Raw genomic sequence first — 17500 nt, forward strand, 5'->3', positions numbered from 1 at the left:
AGATAGCAGGTTGTGATCGTAAGTGTATGCTCCAGGATTGTACCCTCATGCGCCCCCTCTCTGACCCCCTCTAGACGGTCACCACAGTGCCGACCCATGGAGCTCATCCAGCGGTATGAACCAGCCTGGTTACAGCGGCATGCTGGGTAACTCCTCCCACGGACCCCAGAGCAGCAGCTACTGTGGCACCCACCCTCACGACCGGCTGGTGAGTATCCTCTCCTCTTTTCCTTTATCTCCTTCTTGTCTAATCCGCTTCTCCACCTCCTCTCCACTTCCCTCTTCTCATTCTGTTGTCCTGCTTCTTATTCTGTCTTTCAGTCACTTTCTGTGTCTCCTTGTCTCGCCGCGTCAGTTGATCATCTTAGTCTTGGTATTCCTTCGTACCATCTCACTCTTACTGCCTTTTTACTGCTCTTGGTTCTAATGAGTTAGATGTTTAATCTGAAGGTTCTAATGGGTTAGATGTTTAATCTAATGGTTCTAATGGGTTAGATGATTAATCTGATGGTTCTAATGGGTTAGATGTTTAATCTAATGGTTCTAATGAGTTAGATGATTAATCAGATGGTTCTAATGGGTTAGATGATTAATCTGATGGTTCTAATGGGTTAGATGTTTAATCTAATGGTTCTAATGAGTTAGATGATTAATCTGATGGTTCTAATGGGTTAGATGTTTAATCTAATGGTTCTAATGGGTTAGATGATTAATCTGATGGTTCTAATGGGTTAGATGTTTAATCTAATGGTTCTAATGAGTTAGATGATTAATCAGATGGTTCTAATGGGTTAGATGATTAATCAGATGGTTCTAATGGGTTAGATGTTTAATCTAATGGTTCTAATGGGTTAGATGATTAATCTGATGGTTCTAATGGGTTAGATGTTTAATCTAATGGTTCTAATGAGTTAGATGATTAATCAGATGGTTCTAATGGGTTAGATGTTTAATCTAATGGTTCTAATGGGTTAGATGTTTAATCTAATGGTTCTAATGAGTTAGATGATTAATCAGATGGTTCTAATGGGTTAGATGTTTAATCTGATGGTTCTAATGAGTTAGATGTTTAATCTGATGGTTCTAATGGGTTAGATGTTTAATCTAATGGTTCTAATGAGTTAGATGATTAATCAGATGGTTCTAATGGGTTAGATGTTTAATCTAATGGTTCTAATGGGTTAGATGATTAATCTGATGGTTCTAATGGGTTAGATGTTTAATCTGATGGTTCTAATGAGTTAGATGTTTAATCTAATGGTTCTAATGGGTTAGATGATTAATCTGATGGTTCTAATGGGTTAGATGTTTAATCTGATGGTTCTAATGAGTTAGATGTTTAATCTGATGGTTCTAATGGGTTAGATGTTTAGTCTGATGGTTCTAATGGGTTAGATGATTAATCTGATGGTTCTAATGGGTTAGATGTTTAATCTGATGGTTCTAATGAGTTAGATGATTAATCAGATGGTTCTAATGAGTTAGATGTTTAATCTGATGGTTCTAATGAGTTAGATGTTTAATCTGATGGTTCTAATGGGTTAGATGTTTAGTCTGATGGTTCTAATGGGTTAGATGATTAATCTGATGGTTCTAATGGGTTAGATGTTTAATCTGATGGTTCTAATGAGTTAGATGTTTAATCTGATGGTTCTAATGAGTTAGATTATTAATCTGATGGTTCTAATGAGTTATATGTTTAATCTGATGGTTCTAATGGGTTATATGTTTAATCTGATGGTTGTTTCTCTCCCTCCATTCTCCCTCTCTACAGAGCTACCCGTCACACTCCTCGGCAGACATCAACCCCAGTCTTCCTCCCATGTCCAGTTTCCATCGTAGCAGTGCCTCCAATCAGTACAGTACAGCCTCCTGCACTGCCACCACCAACGGCACAGACAGCGTCATGGGTAAGACCTGGGAACAAGGACACAGGGCTGCGGAAGACAGGACAGAAGACAGGACAGATCACAGGGCTGATTACAGGACAGAAGACAGGACAGATCACAGGGCTGATTACAGTGGTAAGACCAGCTATGTGAATGATGTATGGACGGATGGACGGACAGACAGACAGGTAGACAGGCAGGCAGGCTGACAGACAGACATACAGATTGACTGACTGACAAGTTATACACAGGCCGACAGACAGACAAACAGTTATACACATCGACAGACAGACAGACAGACAGTTCTACACGTGGACCGACAGACAGACAGACAGACAGACAGACAGACAGACAGACAGACAGACAGTTCTACACGTGGACCGACAGACAGACAGACAGTTCTACACGTGGTCAGACAGACAGACAGACAGACAGACCGACAGACAGTTCTACACGTGGTCAGACAGACAGACAGACAGACAGACAGACAGACAGACAGACAGACAGACAGACAGACAGTTCTACACGTGGTCAGACAGACAGACAGACAGACAGTTCTACACGTCGACAGACAGACAGTTCTACACATCGACAGACAGACAGACAGCCAGTTCTACACGTGGGCAGACAGACAGACAGACAGACAGTTCTACACGTGGGCAGACAGACAGACAGACAGTTGTACACATCGACAGACAGACAGACAGACAGACAGTTCTACACGTGGGCAGACAGACAGACAGACATACAGTTCTACACGTGGGCAGACAGACAGACATACAGACAGTTATACACGTGGGCAGACAGACAGACAGACAAACAGGCAGTTCTACACGTGGGCAGACAGACAGACAGACAGACAGACAGACAGTTATACACGTCGACAGACAGACAGACAGACAGTTCTACATGTGGACCGACAGACTGTTGTATCTGTTGTGATTAGCTGTGACATGTCCTCCTCTCGGTGATGGCTGGAGTGTGTTGTTCCTCTGGAGTCTAGATCACCACAGACATCCATATGGTCCTGCTCTCTTTCAATATAACTGAGCAAATAATAGAACAATCAGAAACAGATTGAACGCTTGTTTTTTTCTAAATGGACTTCTCCAACATTCCACAATGATTCTCTCTCTCTCTCTCTCTCTCTCTCTCGATCTGTTGGTCTCTCTCTCTCTCTCTCTCTTTCGATCTGTTGGTCTCTCTTTCTCTCTCTCTTTCTTTCTCTCTTTCTCCCTCTCTCTCCCTCGCTCTCTCTCTGCCTCTCTTTCTTTCTCTCTTTCTCCCTCTCTCTCCCTCTCTCTCTCTCTGCCTCTATCTCTCTCTCTCTCTCTCTCTCTCTCTCTCTCTCTCTCTCTCTCTCTCTCTCTCTCTCTCTCTCTCTCTCTCTCTCTCTCTCTCTGTCTCTGTGTCTTTCTCTCTCTCTCTTTCTTTCTTTCTTTCTCTCTTTCTCCCTCTCTCTCTATCTCTCTCTCTCTCTCTGCCTCTGTCTCTCTATCTATCTATCTCTCTCTCTGTGTCTTTCTCTCTCGCAGAAAAGAGAAACATAAACACTCAAAGAGTAAGCAGAATACAGCCTCGGCAGGAGTGTGAGAGTCTATTCCGTGTGTTTGTTAAACTCAGCGGGAGAGGAGAGAGGGACGCTTGTGTTAGCGTGTGTCGCTCAAACAGTAAAAGAACCGAAGGGTCTGAAAGAGGGACATGCATGTGGCTGTGTCCTCTCTGACAGGCTGCAATAATACTGGGTCTTGAGGGAGTTAAAGCATCAGACGTAGAGAAACCACATGCTGATGTGTTCAGATTAAGACCTGCAGCGTGTGGGGAATCACTGCATGGACCCCTTACATGCCTATGAATTCTCTTCGTATAGAACACACTGACTGCACGCACACACACACACACACACACACACACACACACACACACACACACACACACACACACACACACACACACACACACACACACACACACACACACACACACACACACACACACACACACACACACACACACACACACACACACACACACACACACACACACACACAAACACACACTACCACACACTACCACACACACATGGACTACTGCACACCCACACTACCACACACACACAGAGACTACTGCACACACACACACACACACACACACACACACACACACACACACACACACACACACACACACACACACACACACACACACACACACACACACACACACACACACACACACACACACACACACACACACACACACACACACACACACACACACACACACACACCCAATATTGATCGCAATCCATTACAGAGATTGGGAAGCTTAGCGCGGGCAATTTAAAGAGGGTAGAGAGAAATCTAAAAGCAGAAGACTAAAAGTCCTGAATCAGGATTACCCCACAGCCACACGCTCTGGGTCATTTCAACTCAAACATATGGATGGTGAAATCCATTTCAATAAATGGGAGCTTAATAAGAGAACCTTCTGAAGACTCATCTCTCTGATCCTTGTCAAATGTTTTTGAAATGATTGACAATTGAGTTTCGGCAATCATTTTACTCGTGTTTTACGAACCCGACTCGTAGCCCGTAACAAAGAGGGAGACAACGCTGAGATAAAGAAATAACAAACATGTATTTATTAAACAAAAGTAAACTAGATACAAGTGACTATGGTGTGTGTAGTCAGTAGTGGAAGTCAGTCGATGAATAAATGGTGACAATGAGGGGTGTTGAGAAGCAAACTAACATCAAAGAATCCCCAAAATGCCACAACCAAAAACAACCGTGTCTGTGTGAAGAGAGTCTCCTCGATGTATAAGGGGGGGGAGGGGGGGGGGGTGTGTATTTGTCCCATTTCGCTGACGACCCTCCCGGCTCCGCCCACCGGCATCCTATAAAACCCGGTTGACCACCAAGGACCACGGAACACCACACCACCCAGACATAAACACAAACAAAATAGTGCCCTGGTAAACGTTACCCCTCTACCCCAGCGAACCTCGTCCTTTCCAAGACCTCAGCAACCTTTCAGAGGAAAGGACAACACAGCGTAAACACGTGGCCGGTCACGTGGATGACATGCATATCGTCAGGGACAACGCGTAGGAGAAAAGCACGTGTCCCCTTGATCGATAGGACCAGACGCGTTCAGAGACAGGGCGCACGAGAGAGAGCGTCAGCAACGACGTTATCTGTCCCCGCTGATGTGCCTGTAAAAACAAACACCATCTCATTATCCTCTGGTTAGGACACATCATAGACCTCAGGATAGGTGAGAGGGTTATGGTCGGTAAAGACTACAATAGGTATTACAACCGACTCTACATACACCTCGAAGCGTTTTGGCGCCTCGGCAGAGGCTGCCCCAGTGGTACCTAGTATACAACTCTCCGTCAGATTGGCCTTCAATATCAACCTAACTGAATTTTTGGGATGTTTATCCCTCATTTTAACCTGGTGGTGTTCAGCCATCTTCCACAGCTGTTCTTTAGTACATCATTCTAACAGTTTATCTGATGCAGTGGTTTCCAAACTTTTTATAGTCCCCTTCAAACCCCGTCAAACATTCAACGTGGTTGCAAAGGGCATCAGTGTCTTAACAGCGTGATTTGCCAAGGCAGGATACTCTGAGCGCAGCCCTATCAGGAAATCTGGCAGTGGCTTCTGATTAAATTACATTTTCACAGAACCGCTTGTTGCAATTTCAATGAGGCTCTCTTGTTCAGATATCGGTAAGTGGACTGGAGGTAGGGCATGAATGGGATAACGAATCAAGTTGTTTGTGTCGTCCGTTTCGGGAAAGTACCTGCGTAATTGCGCATCCAACTCACTCAGGTGCTTCGCTATATCACATTTGACATTGTCCGTAAGCTTGAGTTCATTTGCACACAAAAAATCATACAATGATGGAAAGACCTGTGTGTTGTCCTTGTTAATGCAGACAGAGAAGAGCTCCTTATTCATAGCCTCAATTTTGACCCACACATTGAATATAGTTGCGGAGAGTCCCTGTAATCCTAGATTCAGATCATTCAGGTGAGAAAAAACATCACCCAGATAGGCCAGTCGTGTGAGAAACTCGTCATCATGCAAGCGGTCAGACAAGTGAAAATGATGGTCAGTAAAGAAAACTTTAATCTCGTCTCTCAATTCAAAAAAATTTCAATACTTTGCCTCTTGATAACCAGCGCACTTCTGTAAGCATTACATGGTTGCTGCCCATATCATTGCATAGTGCAGAAAATACCCAAGAGTTCAGGGGTCTTGCTATAACAAAGTGAACCATTTTCACTGTAGTGTCCAAAACGTCTTTCAAGCTGTCAGGCATTCCTTTGGCAGCAAGAGCCTCTCGGTGGATGCTGCAGTGTACCCAAGTGGCGTCGGGAGCAACTGCTTGCACGCGCGTTACCACTCCACTATGTCTCCCTGTCGAGGCTTTTGCTCCATCAGTACAGATACCAACATGAGCAGCAGCTACGTTCGGCTACATACGGACCGTTAGGGGAAATCCCGCGAGAGAGTAACGGTCAATGTGATTGGATGTTAATTATTTGACAAGGCTACCTGTATTTGACATTGTGTTGTTATTTCGCTGAACACTAGATGGTTTAATTTGTATTTTTGGCAGTGAAACGAGGCTACTCAGGCGAGGAGAAAAACTCACCCAAATGTATAATGTGTAAACTTACGATCTGGGATATCAGTACTGTTCCACAGGATCTCTCCTACAAACACATGCTACATGCGTATTCAGATCATTTTTATAATTTGGGGAACATGTGATTGGGTAATGCATTGACAGCGTGTGAGAGTGACGTGGGCGGTTCCTCTGAGCACTGCTTTACTCACTTCCTGCCCAGACACTCGCCTGTCACTACACACACACACACACACACACACACACACACACACACACACACACACACACACACACACACACACACACACACACACACACACACACCGGTCATGAAGCTGTGGTTAATGTTGTTGGAAGACTTGGCCTGTGGACGTGACAGCTGGACCTGGGGGTGGGTTGAATAGAGAGATGAATGGATGAATAGAGAGATGGAGGGATGAATAGAGAGATGGATGGATGAATAGAGAGATGGAGGGATGAATAGAGAGATGGAGGGTTGAATAGAGAGATGAATGGATGAATAGAGAGATGGAGGGATGAATAGAGAGATGAATGGATGAATAGAGAGATGGAGGGATGAATAGAGAGATGGAGGGATGAATGGAGAGATGGAGGGATGAATAGAGAGATGGATGGATGAATAGAGAGATGGAGGGATGAATAGAGAGATGGAGGGATGAATAGAGAGATGGAGGGATGAATAGAGAGATAGAGGGATGAATAGAGAGATGAATGGATGAATAGAGAGATGGAGGGTTGAATAGAGAGATGAATGGATGAATAGAGAGATGAATGGATGAATAGAGAGATGAATGGATGAATATAGAGATGGAGGGATGAATAGAGCGATGAAGGGATGAATAGAGAGATGGATGGATGAATAGAGAGATGGAGGGATGAATAGAGAGATGGAGGGATGAATATAGAGATGGAGGGATGAATAGAGAGATGGATGGATGAATAGAGAGATGGAGGGTTGAATAGAGAGATGGAGGGATGAATAGAGAGATGGAGGGATGAATAGAGAGATGGAGGGATGAATAGAGAGATGGAGGGATGAATAGAGAGATGGAGGGATGAATAGAGAGATGGAGGGATTAATAGAGAGATGGAGGGATGAATAGAGAGATGGAGGGATGAATAGAGAGATGGAGGGATGAATAGAGAGATGGAGGGATGAATAGAGAGATGGAGGGATGAATAGAGAGGTGGATGGATGAATAGAGAGATGGAGGGATGAATATAGAGATGGAGGGATGAATAGAGAGATGGAGGGATGAATATAGAGATGGAGGGATGAATAGAGAGATGGATGGATGAATAGAGAGATGGAGGGATGAATATAGAGATGGAGGGATGAATAGAGAGATGGAGGGATGAATAGAGAGATGGAGGGATGAATAGAGAGATGGAGGGATGAATAGAGAGATGGAGGGATGAATAGAGAGATGGAGGGATGAATAGAGAGATGGAGGGTTGAATAGAGAGATGGAGGGATGAATATAGAGATGGAGGGATGAATAGAGAGATGGAGGGATGAATAGAGAGATGGAGGGATGAATAGAGAGATGGAGGGATGAATAGAGAGATGGAGGGTTGAATAGAGAGATGGAGGGATGAATATAGAGATGGAGGGATGAATAGAGAGATGGAGGGATGAATAGAGAGATGGAGGGATGAATAGAGAGATGGAGGGATGAATAGAGAGATGGAGGGATGAATATAGAGATGGAGGGATGAATATAGAGATGGAGGGATGAATAGAGAGATGGAGGGATGAATAGAGAGATGGAGGGATGAATATAGAGATGGAGGGATGAATAAAGAGATGGAGGGATGAATAGAGAGATGGAGGGATGAATAGAGAGATGGAGGGATGAATAGAGAGATGGATGGATGAATAGAGAGATGGAGGGATGAATAGAGAGATGGAGGGATGAATAGAGAGATGGAGGGATGAATAGAGAGATGGAGGGATGAATAGAGAGATGGAAGGATGAATAGAGAGATGAATGAATGAATAGAGAGATGGAGGGATGATGGAATATAAAAGGGGGGTGCATTATTGGAAGGAATACCATCCTTATTTACATAATCCCATTTCTCTTTCCTCTGTGTGTGTGTGTGTGTGTGTGTGTGTGTGTGTGTGTGTGTGTGTGTGTGTGTGTGTGTGTGTGTGTGTGTGTGTGTGTGTGTGTGTGTGTGTGTGTGTGTGTGTGTGTGTGTGTGTGTGTGACAGCTAACCGGGCGCAGAGCGGGGCACCGACCAGCTCTCAGACAGGAGATGCCCTGGGAAAGGCTCTCGCTTCGGTGAGTAGAGAACACACACCTCAACCTACACCCCTAGTCAACACACACACACACACACACACACACACACACACACACACACACACACACACACACACACACACACACACACACACCTCAACCTACACCCCTAGTCAACACACACACACACACACACACACACACACACACACACACACACACACACACACACACACACACACACACACACACACACACACCTCAACCTACACCCCTAGTCAACACACACACACACACACCTCAACCTACACCCCTAGTCAACACACACACACACACACACACACACACACACACACACACACACACACACACACACACACACACACACACACACACACACACACACACACACACACACACACACACACACACCTCAACCTACACCCCTAGTCAACACACACACACACACACACCTCAACCTACACCCCTAGTCAACACACACACACACACACACACACAAACACACACACACACACACACACCTCAACCTACACCCCTAGTCAACACACACACACACACACCTCAACCTACACCCCTAGTCAATAAACACACACACACACACACACACACACACACACACACACACACACACACACACACACACACACACACACACACACACACACACACACACACACACACACACACACACACACACACACACACACACTTCAACCTACAATACACACACACCTCAACCTACACCCCTAGTCAATACACACACCTCAACCTACACCCCTAATCAATACACACACACACAAACCTCAACCTACAATACACACACACCTCAACCTACACCCTAGCCAATACACACACACCTCAACCTACAATACACACACACCTCAACCTACAATACACACACACACCTAAAATACACACACATCCACGTATTGACTGTCTGCCTGTGATTTGATTGGTTGTTTTCAGATCTACTCTCCAGACCACACGAACAACAGTTTCTCGTCCAACCCGTCGACCCCTGTCGGCTCTCCCCCCTCACTCACAGGTACATCTCAGTTTAAACTTCGACCTCCCTTTATCTATAGATTAGAACATTCTTCTGGCTCATTTAAGGATGAACACCAGGAAGTGAACCATTTTTAACTGTAATTAGAGCCCAAGTGTCAATCAATGTCTACGATTCACAGCTTAAACACTTTAAATCAGGAAGGAATTCATGTCCACAAGTGAAGCAGATCTTTGTAGACTTCAGTCTCACATGGTCGTGTTTAAGACTACAACATAGCCTGGTTCAGTCTCACATGGTAGTGTTTAAGACTACAACATAGCCTGGTTCAGTCTCACATGGTCGTGTTTAAGACTACAACATAGCCTGCTTCAGTCTCACATGGTCCTGTTTAAGACTACAACATAGCCTGGTTCAGTCTCACATGGTCGTGTTTAAGACTACAACATAGCCTGGTTCAGTCTCACATGGTCGTGTTTAAGACTACAACATAGCCTGGTTCAGTCTCACATGGTCGTGTTTAAGACTACAACATAGGCTGGTTCAGTCTCACATGGTCGTGTTTAAGACTACAACATAGCCTGGTTCAGTCTCACATGGTCGTGTTTAAGACTACAACATAGCCTGGTTCAGTCTCACATGGTCCTGTTTAAGACTACAACATAGCCTGGTTCAGTCTCACATGGTCCTGTTTAAGACTACAACATAGCCTGGTTCAGTCTCACATGGTCGTGTTTAAGTCCTGAGCTCTAATGGTAGAGTAATGGGGAGAACATGTCTGGGAGGCATCCAAGGGAGTACATCTACTCATGTGAATAGTACAGCTGTTGGCCCCAGCATTGGGAAGGGCCTCTCGGCGTAACATCACCCAAGATGGCCGCTGACTTTCACCAGCTACTTCCTGTTAGTTCATCACTGAGAAATGATTTAATGTAAGCCTCCTGTCCAGTGACAAAAACACTTGAAACTTCCTTTTACCGTCCTTTATGTTTTTGTTTTTGCCTATTACTGTTCATCCAGACTAACGATGCAAATCCTCCGCTGATCCTTAGTGGGAAATGCCTTTCTCCTTGTCTCTATTAATTGTCGCTGCTGCTACACATCGTTTGATATTTCATATGTGTTGACTGAGACTTAATTACAAAACGCACTTCAGAAAATCATTTCAAAGCAGCAGCGCCTTGTCTCTGTCTTACTGTGTGTGTGTGTGTGAGTGTGTGTGTGTGTGTGTGTGTGTGTGTGTGTGTGTGTGTGTGTGTGTGTGTGTGTGTGTGTGTGTGTGTGTGTGTGTGTGTGTGTGTGTGTGTGTGTGTGTCTGTGTGTGTGTGTGTGTTGTGTGTGTTGTGTGTGTGTGTGTGTGTGTGTGTGTGTGTGTGTGTGTGTGTGTGTGTGTGTGTGTGTGTGTGTGTGTGTGTGATTCAGCAGCATAAAGTACCAGTGAAGTCAACACAAGGGAAATGCCTGCGAACATAATTGGTGTTTACCATTGTTCTCTCTGTTATTAGACTTCACAAATGAAAACACAACCAGCCTGAATATATCCCACAAACAGATTGCTCTTTAAACTTAGGGAAGTTAGTTTGAATTTAAACTTAGGCAAGTTAGTTTGACTTTAAACTTAGGCAAGTTAGTTTGAATTTAAACTTAGGCAAGTTAGTTTGAATTTAAACTTAGGCAAGTTAGTTTGAATTTAAACTTAGGCAAGTTAGTTTGACTTTAAACTTAGGCAAGTTAGTTTGAATTTAAACTTAGGCAAGTTAGTTTGAATTTAAACTTAGGCAAGTTAGTTTGAATTTAAACTTAGGCAAGTTAGTTTGAATTTAAACTTAGGCAAGTTAGTTTGAATTTAAACTTAGGCAAGTTAGTTTGAATTTAAACTTAGCCAAGTTAGTTTGAATTTAAACTTAGGCAAGTTCGTTTGAATTAAATAAATAATGGATATTTAATCATTTGTTCCTCCAATAATATATTTTGTTTTATTTGCACATGAATGTTTGAGGTAATGATTTGCTAATTAACATATGTAAATTAGGCTTGATAATAAAAATGAAGTGGGTCTCGTTTGTGCGTGTAAGAGTCCATTGAAAACAAGATAATTAGGTCTAATCAGTATAAGGAAGGGATATGGTAGCCGAGGCACAGAGCCGTGCACACACACACACACACACACACACACACACACACACACACACACACACACACACACACACACACACACACACACACACACACACCACCTCCAGCAGTTAATGATCACAGGTTGTGTATAGGTCAGGGACAACCAGACCAAAGCTGCGTGAGAAGCAGAGGAAAGCCATGAATGAAGTCGAGACACAGACAGGAACAAGACAACAAACAAACAAAAACCCTCTGAGACAAGCATGTTTTTAGCATACCGTCACAATAGCTCATTTATACCGATATGCTCCAGGGTTTACTGGTTTAACGTTGGATAGCATGACCTTAATATAGAGCTCATTATTACCAAGGACCAATTAAGTGTTGTTCTAATGTTGACCCAACGTTTACTTAGTACTCAACTGTTCAGCTGACCTGAATTTTGATGTCCAGCTAACTTTGAATTCAACGGGACTGTTTGTGTGCGGGGTGGTATTTCAGGGCGGTATCAGAGAGTTTATGAATCGTATTGGGATTCTGACAAAATGGCATAGTTTCTAGTCCCATGTCCTTCCTGTGCTCACTCTGTCCTCATCTCCTCGTCTCCTTATTTTCTCATGTCCTCATCGTGTCTTCTTGTCTTCTCGTCTCCTCATGTCGTTGTCTCCTTGACTCCTTGTCTCTTGATCTCCTTGACTCCTCATGTCCTCATCTCATTGTCTCCTCATGTCTTCATCGTCTTGTGTCCTTGCCTCGTCATTTCCTTCTCTCCTTGGCTCCTCATGTCCTTGTCTCCTTGTCTCCACATGTTCTCATCTCCTTGACTCCTTGTCTCTTGATCTCCTTGACTCCTCATGCCCTCATCTCCTTGTCTCCTCATGTCCTTCTCTTCTTTTCGCCTCATGTCCTTGTCTCCTCATGTCCTCATCTCCTTGTCTTCTTATCTCTTGATCTCCTTGTCTCCTCATGTCCTCATCTCCTTGTCCTTACATGTCCTCATCTCCTCGTGTCCTTGTCTCCTCATCTCCTTGTCTCCTCATGTCCTCATCTCCTTGTCTCCTCATGTCCTAATCTCGTTGTCTCATTTCCTCATCTCCTTGTCTCCTCATGTCTTCATCTCCTTGTGTCCTCTCCTAGCTGCTAGTTCTGCTATGTGGTCCAGGAACGGAGGACAAGGTCCTTCCTCCCCCAACTATGAGGCTCCTCTACACTCTCTGGTAAGACTACATAAGATCTTCATAAGACATTCGTAACACATTCATAATGCTGCCTATGTCAACAATGCAACCTCTAACCCCTGACCCCTTTCCTTTCCCCCCCTTCAGTAGAATCCTGTTGATATCATAACATATTCATAACCTGTTCATAACACATTTATAAGCAGTTATATCAACACCATGACCCCTGACCTCTTACCCCTTCCCTTCCCCCTGCAGCAGAGTCCTATCGATATCATAATTAAGCAATAAGGCACGAGGGGGGGGGGGGGGTGTGGTATATGACCAATATACCACGGCTAAGGGCTGTTCTTATGTTGCGGAGTGCCTGGACACTGCCCTTAGTCGTGGTATATTGGCCAAACACCACAAAACCCTGAGGTGCCTTATTGCTATTCTAAACTGGTTACCAACGTAATTAGAGCAGTAAAAATACATGTTTTGTCATACCCGTGGTGTACCAATCAGCACTCATGGCTCGAACCACCCAGCCAATCAGCACTCATGGCTCGAACCACCCAGCCAATCAGCACTCATGGCTCGAACCACCCAGCCAATCAGCACTCATGGCTCGAACCACCCAGCCAATCAGCACTCATGGCTCGAACCACCCAGTTTCTACTAACCCATTCATAACAGACTGAAGTCGTATCAGTCAATACTTACAGGATGGTGCTGGAATGTACAGCGGCCATTTTCCAGGCTCCTGACCAAGTCTGCTATTTGGTGCTGATCTGAACTTCTTTTGTATATAATGTTTCCGCCGTCGTTTCCTACGGCCGGAAAAAAAAGAGATTCCTGGACATCAGAACAGTTCATTGATTTGGATGAAGAGTTCTACTTCAACGAGTCGGGCGGCGCAGGACATACTGCTCACCCAGGACAAGGCCCTTAACCAGGTCACTGGGAGAACAAACTGGATGAGCTCCGGTGGAGACTGTCCTATCGACGGACAAGGCCCTAATCTCGGACACTCAGAAGAGAAAGAGAATATAGAGACCAACGTGGGTGCACCCTGATGAAACTATGGAGACGAGTAAATAACCCTCTTTTCTGTTGGAGAATGTATAAATCACTGGAGAACAAACTGGATGAGCTCCGTTCGAGACTATCCTATCGACGGGACCTGAAGACCTGTAATATCCTGTTTTTCTCAGAAACTTGGACATGGATAATATTATAAACTCAGCAACAACAAAAAGAAACGTCCTTCTTTCAGGACCCCGTCTTTCAAAGATAATTCGTAAAAATCCAAATAACTTCACAGATCTTCATTGTAAAGGGCTTAAACACTGTTTCCCATGCTTGTTCAATGAACCATAAACAATTAATGAACATGCACCTGTGGAACGGTCGTTAAGACACTAACAGCTTACAGACGGTAGGCAATTAAGGTCACAGTTATGAACACTTAGAACACTAAAGAGGCATTTCTACTAACTCTGAAAAACACCAAAAGAAAGATGCCCAGGGTCCCTGCTCATCTGCGTGAACGTGCCTTAGGCATGCTGCAAGGAGGCATGAGGACTGCAGATGTGTACAGGGCAATAAATTGCAATGAGACAGAGACACGGAGACAGGACGGACAGCTGATCGTCCTCGCAGTAGCAGACCACGTGTAACAACACCTGCACAGGATCGGTACATCCGAACATCACACCTGCGGGACAGGTACAGGATGGCAACAACAACTGCCCGAGTTACACCAGGAACGCACAATCCCTCCATCAGTGCTCAGACTGTCCTCAATAGGCTGAGAGAGGCTGGACTGAGGGCTTGTAGGCCTGTTGTAAGGCAGGTCCTCACCAGACATCCCCGGCAACAACGTCGCCTATGGGCACAAACCCACCGTCGCTGGACCAAACAATATTGACAAAAAGTGCTCTTCACTGACGAGTCGCAGTTTTGTCTCCCCAGGGGTGATGGTCGGATTCGCATTTATTGTCGAAGGAATGAGCGTTACACCGAGGCCTGTACTCTGGAGCGGGATCGATTTGGAGGTGGAGGGTCTGCCATGGTCTGGGGCGGGGTGTTACAGCATCATCGGACTGAGCTTGTTGTCATTGCAGGCAATCTCAATGCTGTGCGTTACAGGGAAGACATCCTTCTCCCTCATGTGGTACCCTTCTTGCAGGTTCATCCTGACATGACCCTCCAGCATGACAATGCCACCAGCCATACTGCTCGTTCTGTGCGTGATTTCCTGCAAGTCAGGAATTTCCGTGTTCTGCCAGTGCCAGGGAAGAGCCTGGATCTCAATCCCATTGAGCACGTCTGGGACCTGTTGGATCGGAGGGTGAGGGCTAGGGCCATTCCCCCCAGAAATGTCCTGGAACTTGCAGGTGCCTTGGTGGAAAAGTGGGGTAACATCTCACATCAAGAACTGGCAAATCTGGTGCAGTCCATGAGGAGGAGATATGCACTGCAGTACTTAATGCAGCTGGTGGCCACACCAGATACTAACTGTTACTTTTGATTTTGACCCCCCCCCCTTTGTTCAGGGATACATTATTCCATTTCTGTTAGTCACATGTTTGTGGAACTTGTTCAGTTTATGTCTCAGTTGTTGAATCTTGTTATGTTCATCAAATATTTAAGTTTTCTGAAAATAAATGCAGTTGACAGTGAGAGGACGTTTCTTTATTTGCTGAGTTCAGATGGTTTTTCTATGCATCTGCGAGACAGAATGGCAGCGTCAGATCAAGGGGGGAGGTGTGCGTCTCTATTAACAACAGCTATTGCGTGATCTCTGATATTAAGGAAGTCTGGAGGTTCTGCTCACCTGAGTTAGAATACCTCATGATAAGCTGTAAACCCCTCAAACTCAACTCTGGAATTGAAGCAGGTTCCACTGCTAATTTTCATTGTTCCCCTCTAATCAGGGACTGATGACAATTAATTATCAGGTAGAACAGAAAGACAGCAGGCTCCGGACCTCATGGGGTAAGAGTTGAATTCCCCTGCTGTAGACCATGCTATTTACCCAGAGAGTTCTCATCTATATTTTTTGTAGCTGTCTATTTACCACCACAAACCGATGCTGGCACTAAGACCACACCCAGCGAGCTGTATGAAGCCATAAGCAAACAATAATTTTTATTTAACCTTTATTTAACTAAGCAAGTCAGATAAGAACAAATAGTTATTTTACAATGACGGCCTACCCCGGCCAAACACTCCCGTAACCCGGACAACGCTGGGCCAATCCTATGGGGCTCCCGATCACGGCCGGTTGTGATACAGCCCGGGATCGAACCTGGTTCTGTGGTGATGCCCCTAGCACTGCGATGCAGTGCCTTAGACCACTGCGCCACTCGGTCCCAAAAATGCTCATCCAGAGGCGGCGCTCCTAGTGGCCGGTGATTTAAATGCAGGAAAAAGGAAAATCCGTCTCACCTAATTTCTACCAGCATGTCACCTGTTCATCTAGAGGTAAACACCTGTTCATCTAGAGGTAAAAGAACTCTAGATCACCTGTACTCCACACACAAAGACGCAAACAAAGCTCGCCCTCAATTTGGCAAATATGTCCATAACTCTATCCTCCTGATTCCTGCTAACAAGCAAAAACTCAAAACAGGAAGTACCAGTGACGTGCTCAATAAGGAAGTGGTCTGATGAAGCGGATGCTATGCTACAGGACTGTTTCGCTAGCTATATGTTTCCGGGACTCATCCGATGGCATTGAGGAGTTTTACCACATTAGTTTGGCTTCATTAATAAGTGCAGTGACGTCATCCCCATAGTGACCGTACGTGCGTACCCGCGCACGACTCCAACAACGTCATTACGTTGGCCGACGACACAACGGCGGTACGCCTGATCACAGATGATGATGAGACAGCCTATAGGGAGGAGGTCAGAGACCTGGAAGTGGTGCAAGAAAAACAACTTCTCCCTCAACGTGATCAAGACAAAGGAGCTGATTATGGACTACAGGAAACGGAGGGTCGAACAACGCCTCTTCCCCCTCAGGAGACTCAAAAGATTTGGCAAGGGCTCTCAGATCCTCAAAAAAGTTCTACAGCTGCACCATTGAGAGCATCTTGACTGTCTGCATCACCGCTCGGTATGGCAACTGCTTGGCATCTGACCGCATGGCGCTAGAGAGGGAGTGAGGACTGACCAGTACCTCACTGGGGCTGATCTCCCTGTCATCCAGGACCTCTATACCAGGCGGTGTCAGAGGAAGGCCCTAAACATTGTCAAATCTTAGACTTTTCTCTCTGCTACTTAGAACCAACAGGATCCTGAAAGACAGGACCGTGAACAGCTTCTACCTCCAAGCCATAATACTTGTAAATAGTTAGTTAAATAGTTATAGTATTATA

The 17500-nt window shown here is 44.9% G+C and overlaps 1 protein-coding gene across 13 annotated transcripts in view; it reads left to right on the forward strand.

The window, feature by feature from the left end:
• LOC139544418 (transcription factor 4-like) overlaps positions 1–17500 on the forward strand; it is a 464635-nt gene that overhangs the window by 347429 nt on the left and 99706 nt on the right. For 8 of the 13 annotated variants that reach the window (XM_071351480.1, XM_071351481.1, XM_071351477.1 and 5 more), the window contains 5 exons: positions 75–208; positions 1775–2024; positions 8776–8846; positions 9795–9873; positions 13090–13169. In XM_071351480.1, coding sequence (XP_071207581.1) covers positions 75–208; positions 1775–2024; positions 8776–8846; positions 9795–9873; positions 13090–13169 — 614 coding nt within the window. The remainder of the gene's footprint in view (positions 1–74; positions 209–1774; positions 2025–8775; positions 8847–9794; positions 9874–13089; positions 13170–17500) is intronic. The other 5 variants (XM_071351483.1, XM_071351487.1, XM_071351478.1 and 2 more) reach the window with 1 other exon arrangement.

This window comes from Salvelinus alpinus, chromosome 18 (assembly GCF_045679555.1).
Source record: "Salvelinus alpinus chromosome 18, SLU_Salpinus.1, whole genome shotgun sequence".
Classification (NCBI taxonomy): Eukaryota; Metazoa; Chordata; class Actinopteri; order Salmoniformes; family Salmonidae; genus Salvelinus; species Salvelinus alpinus.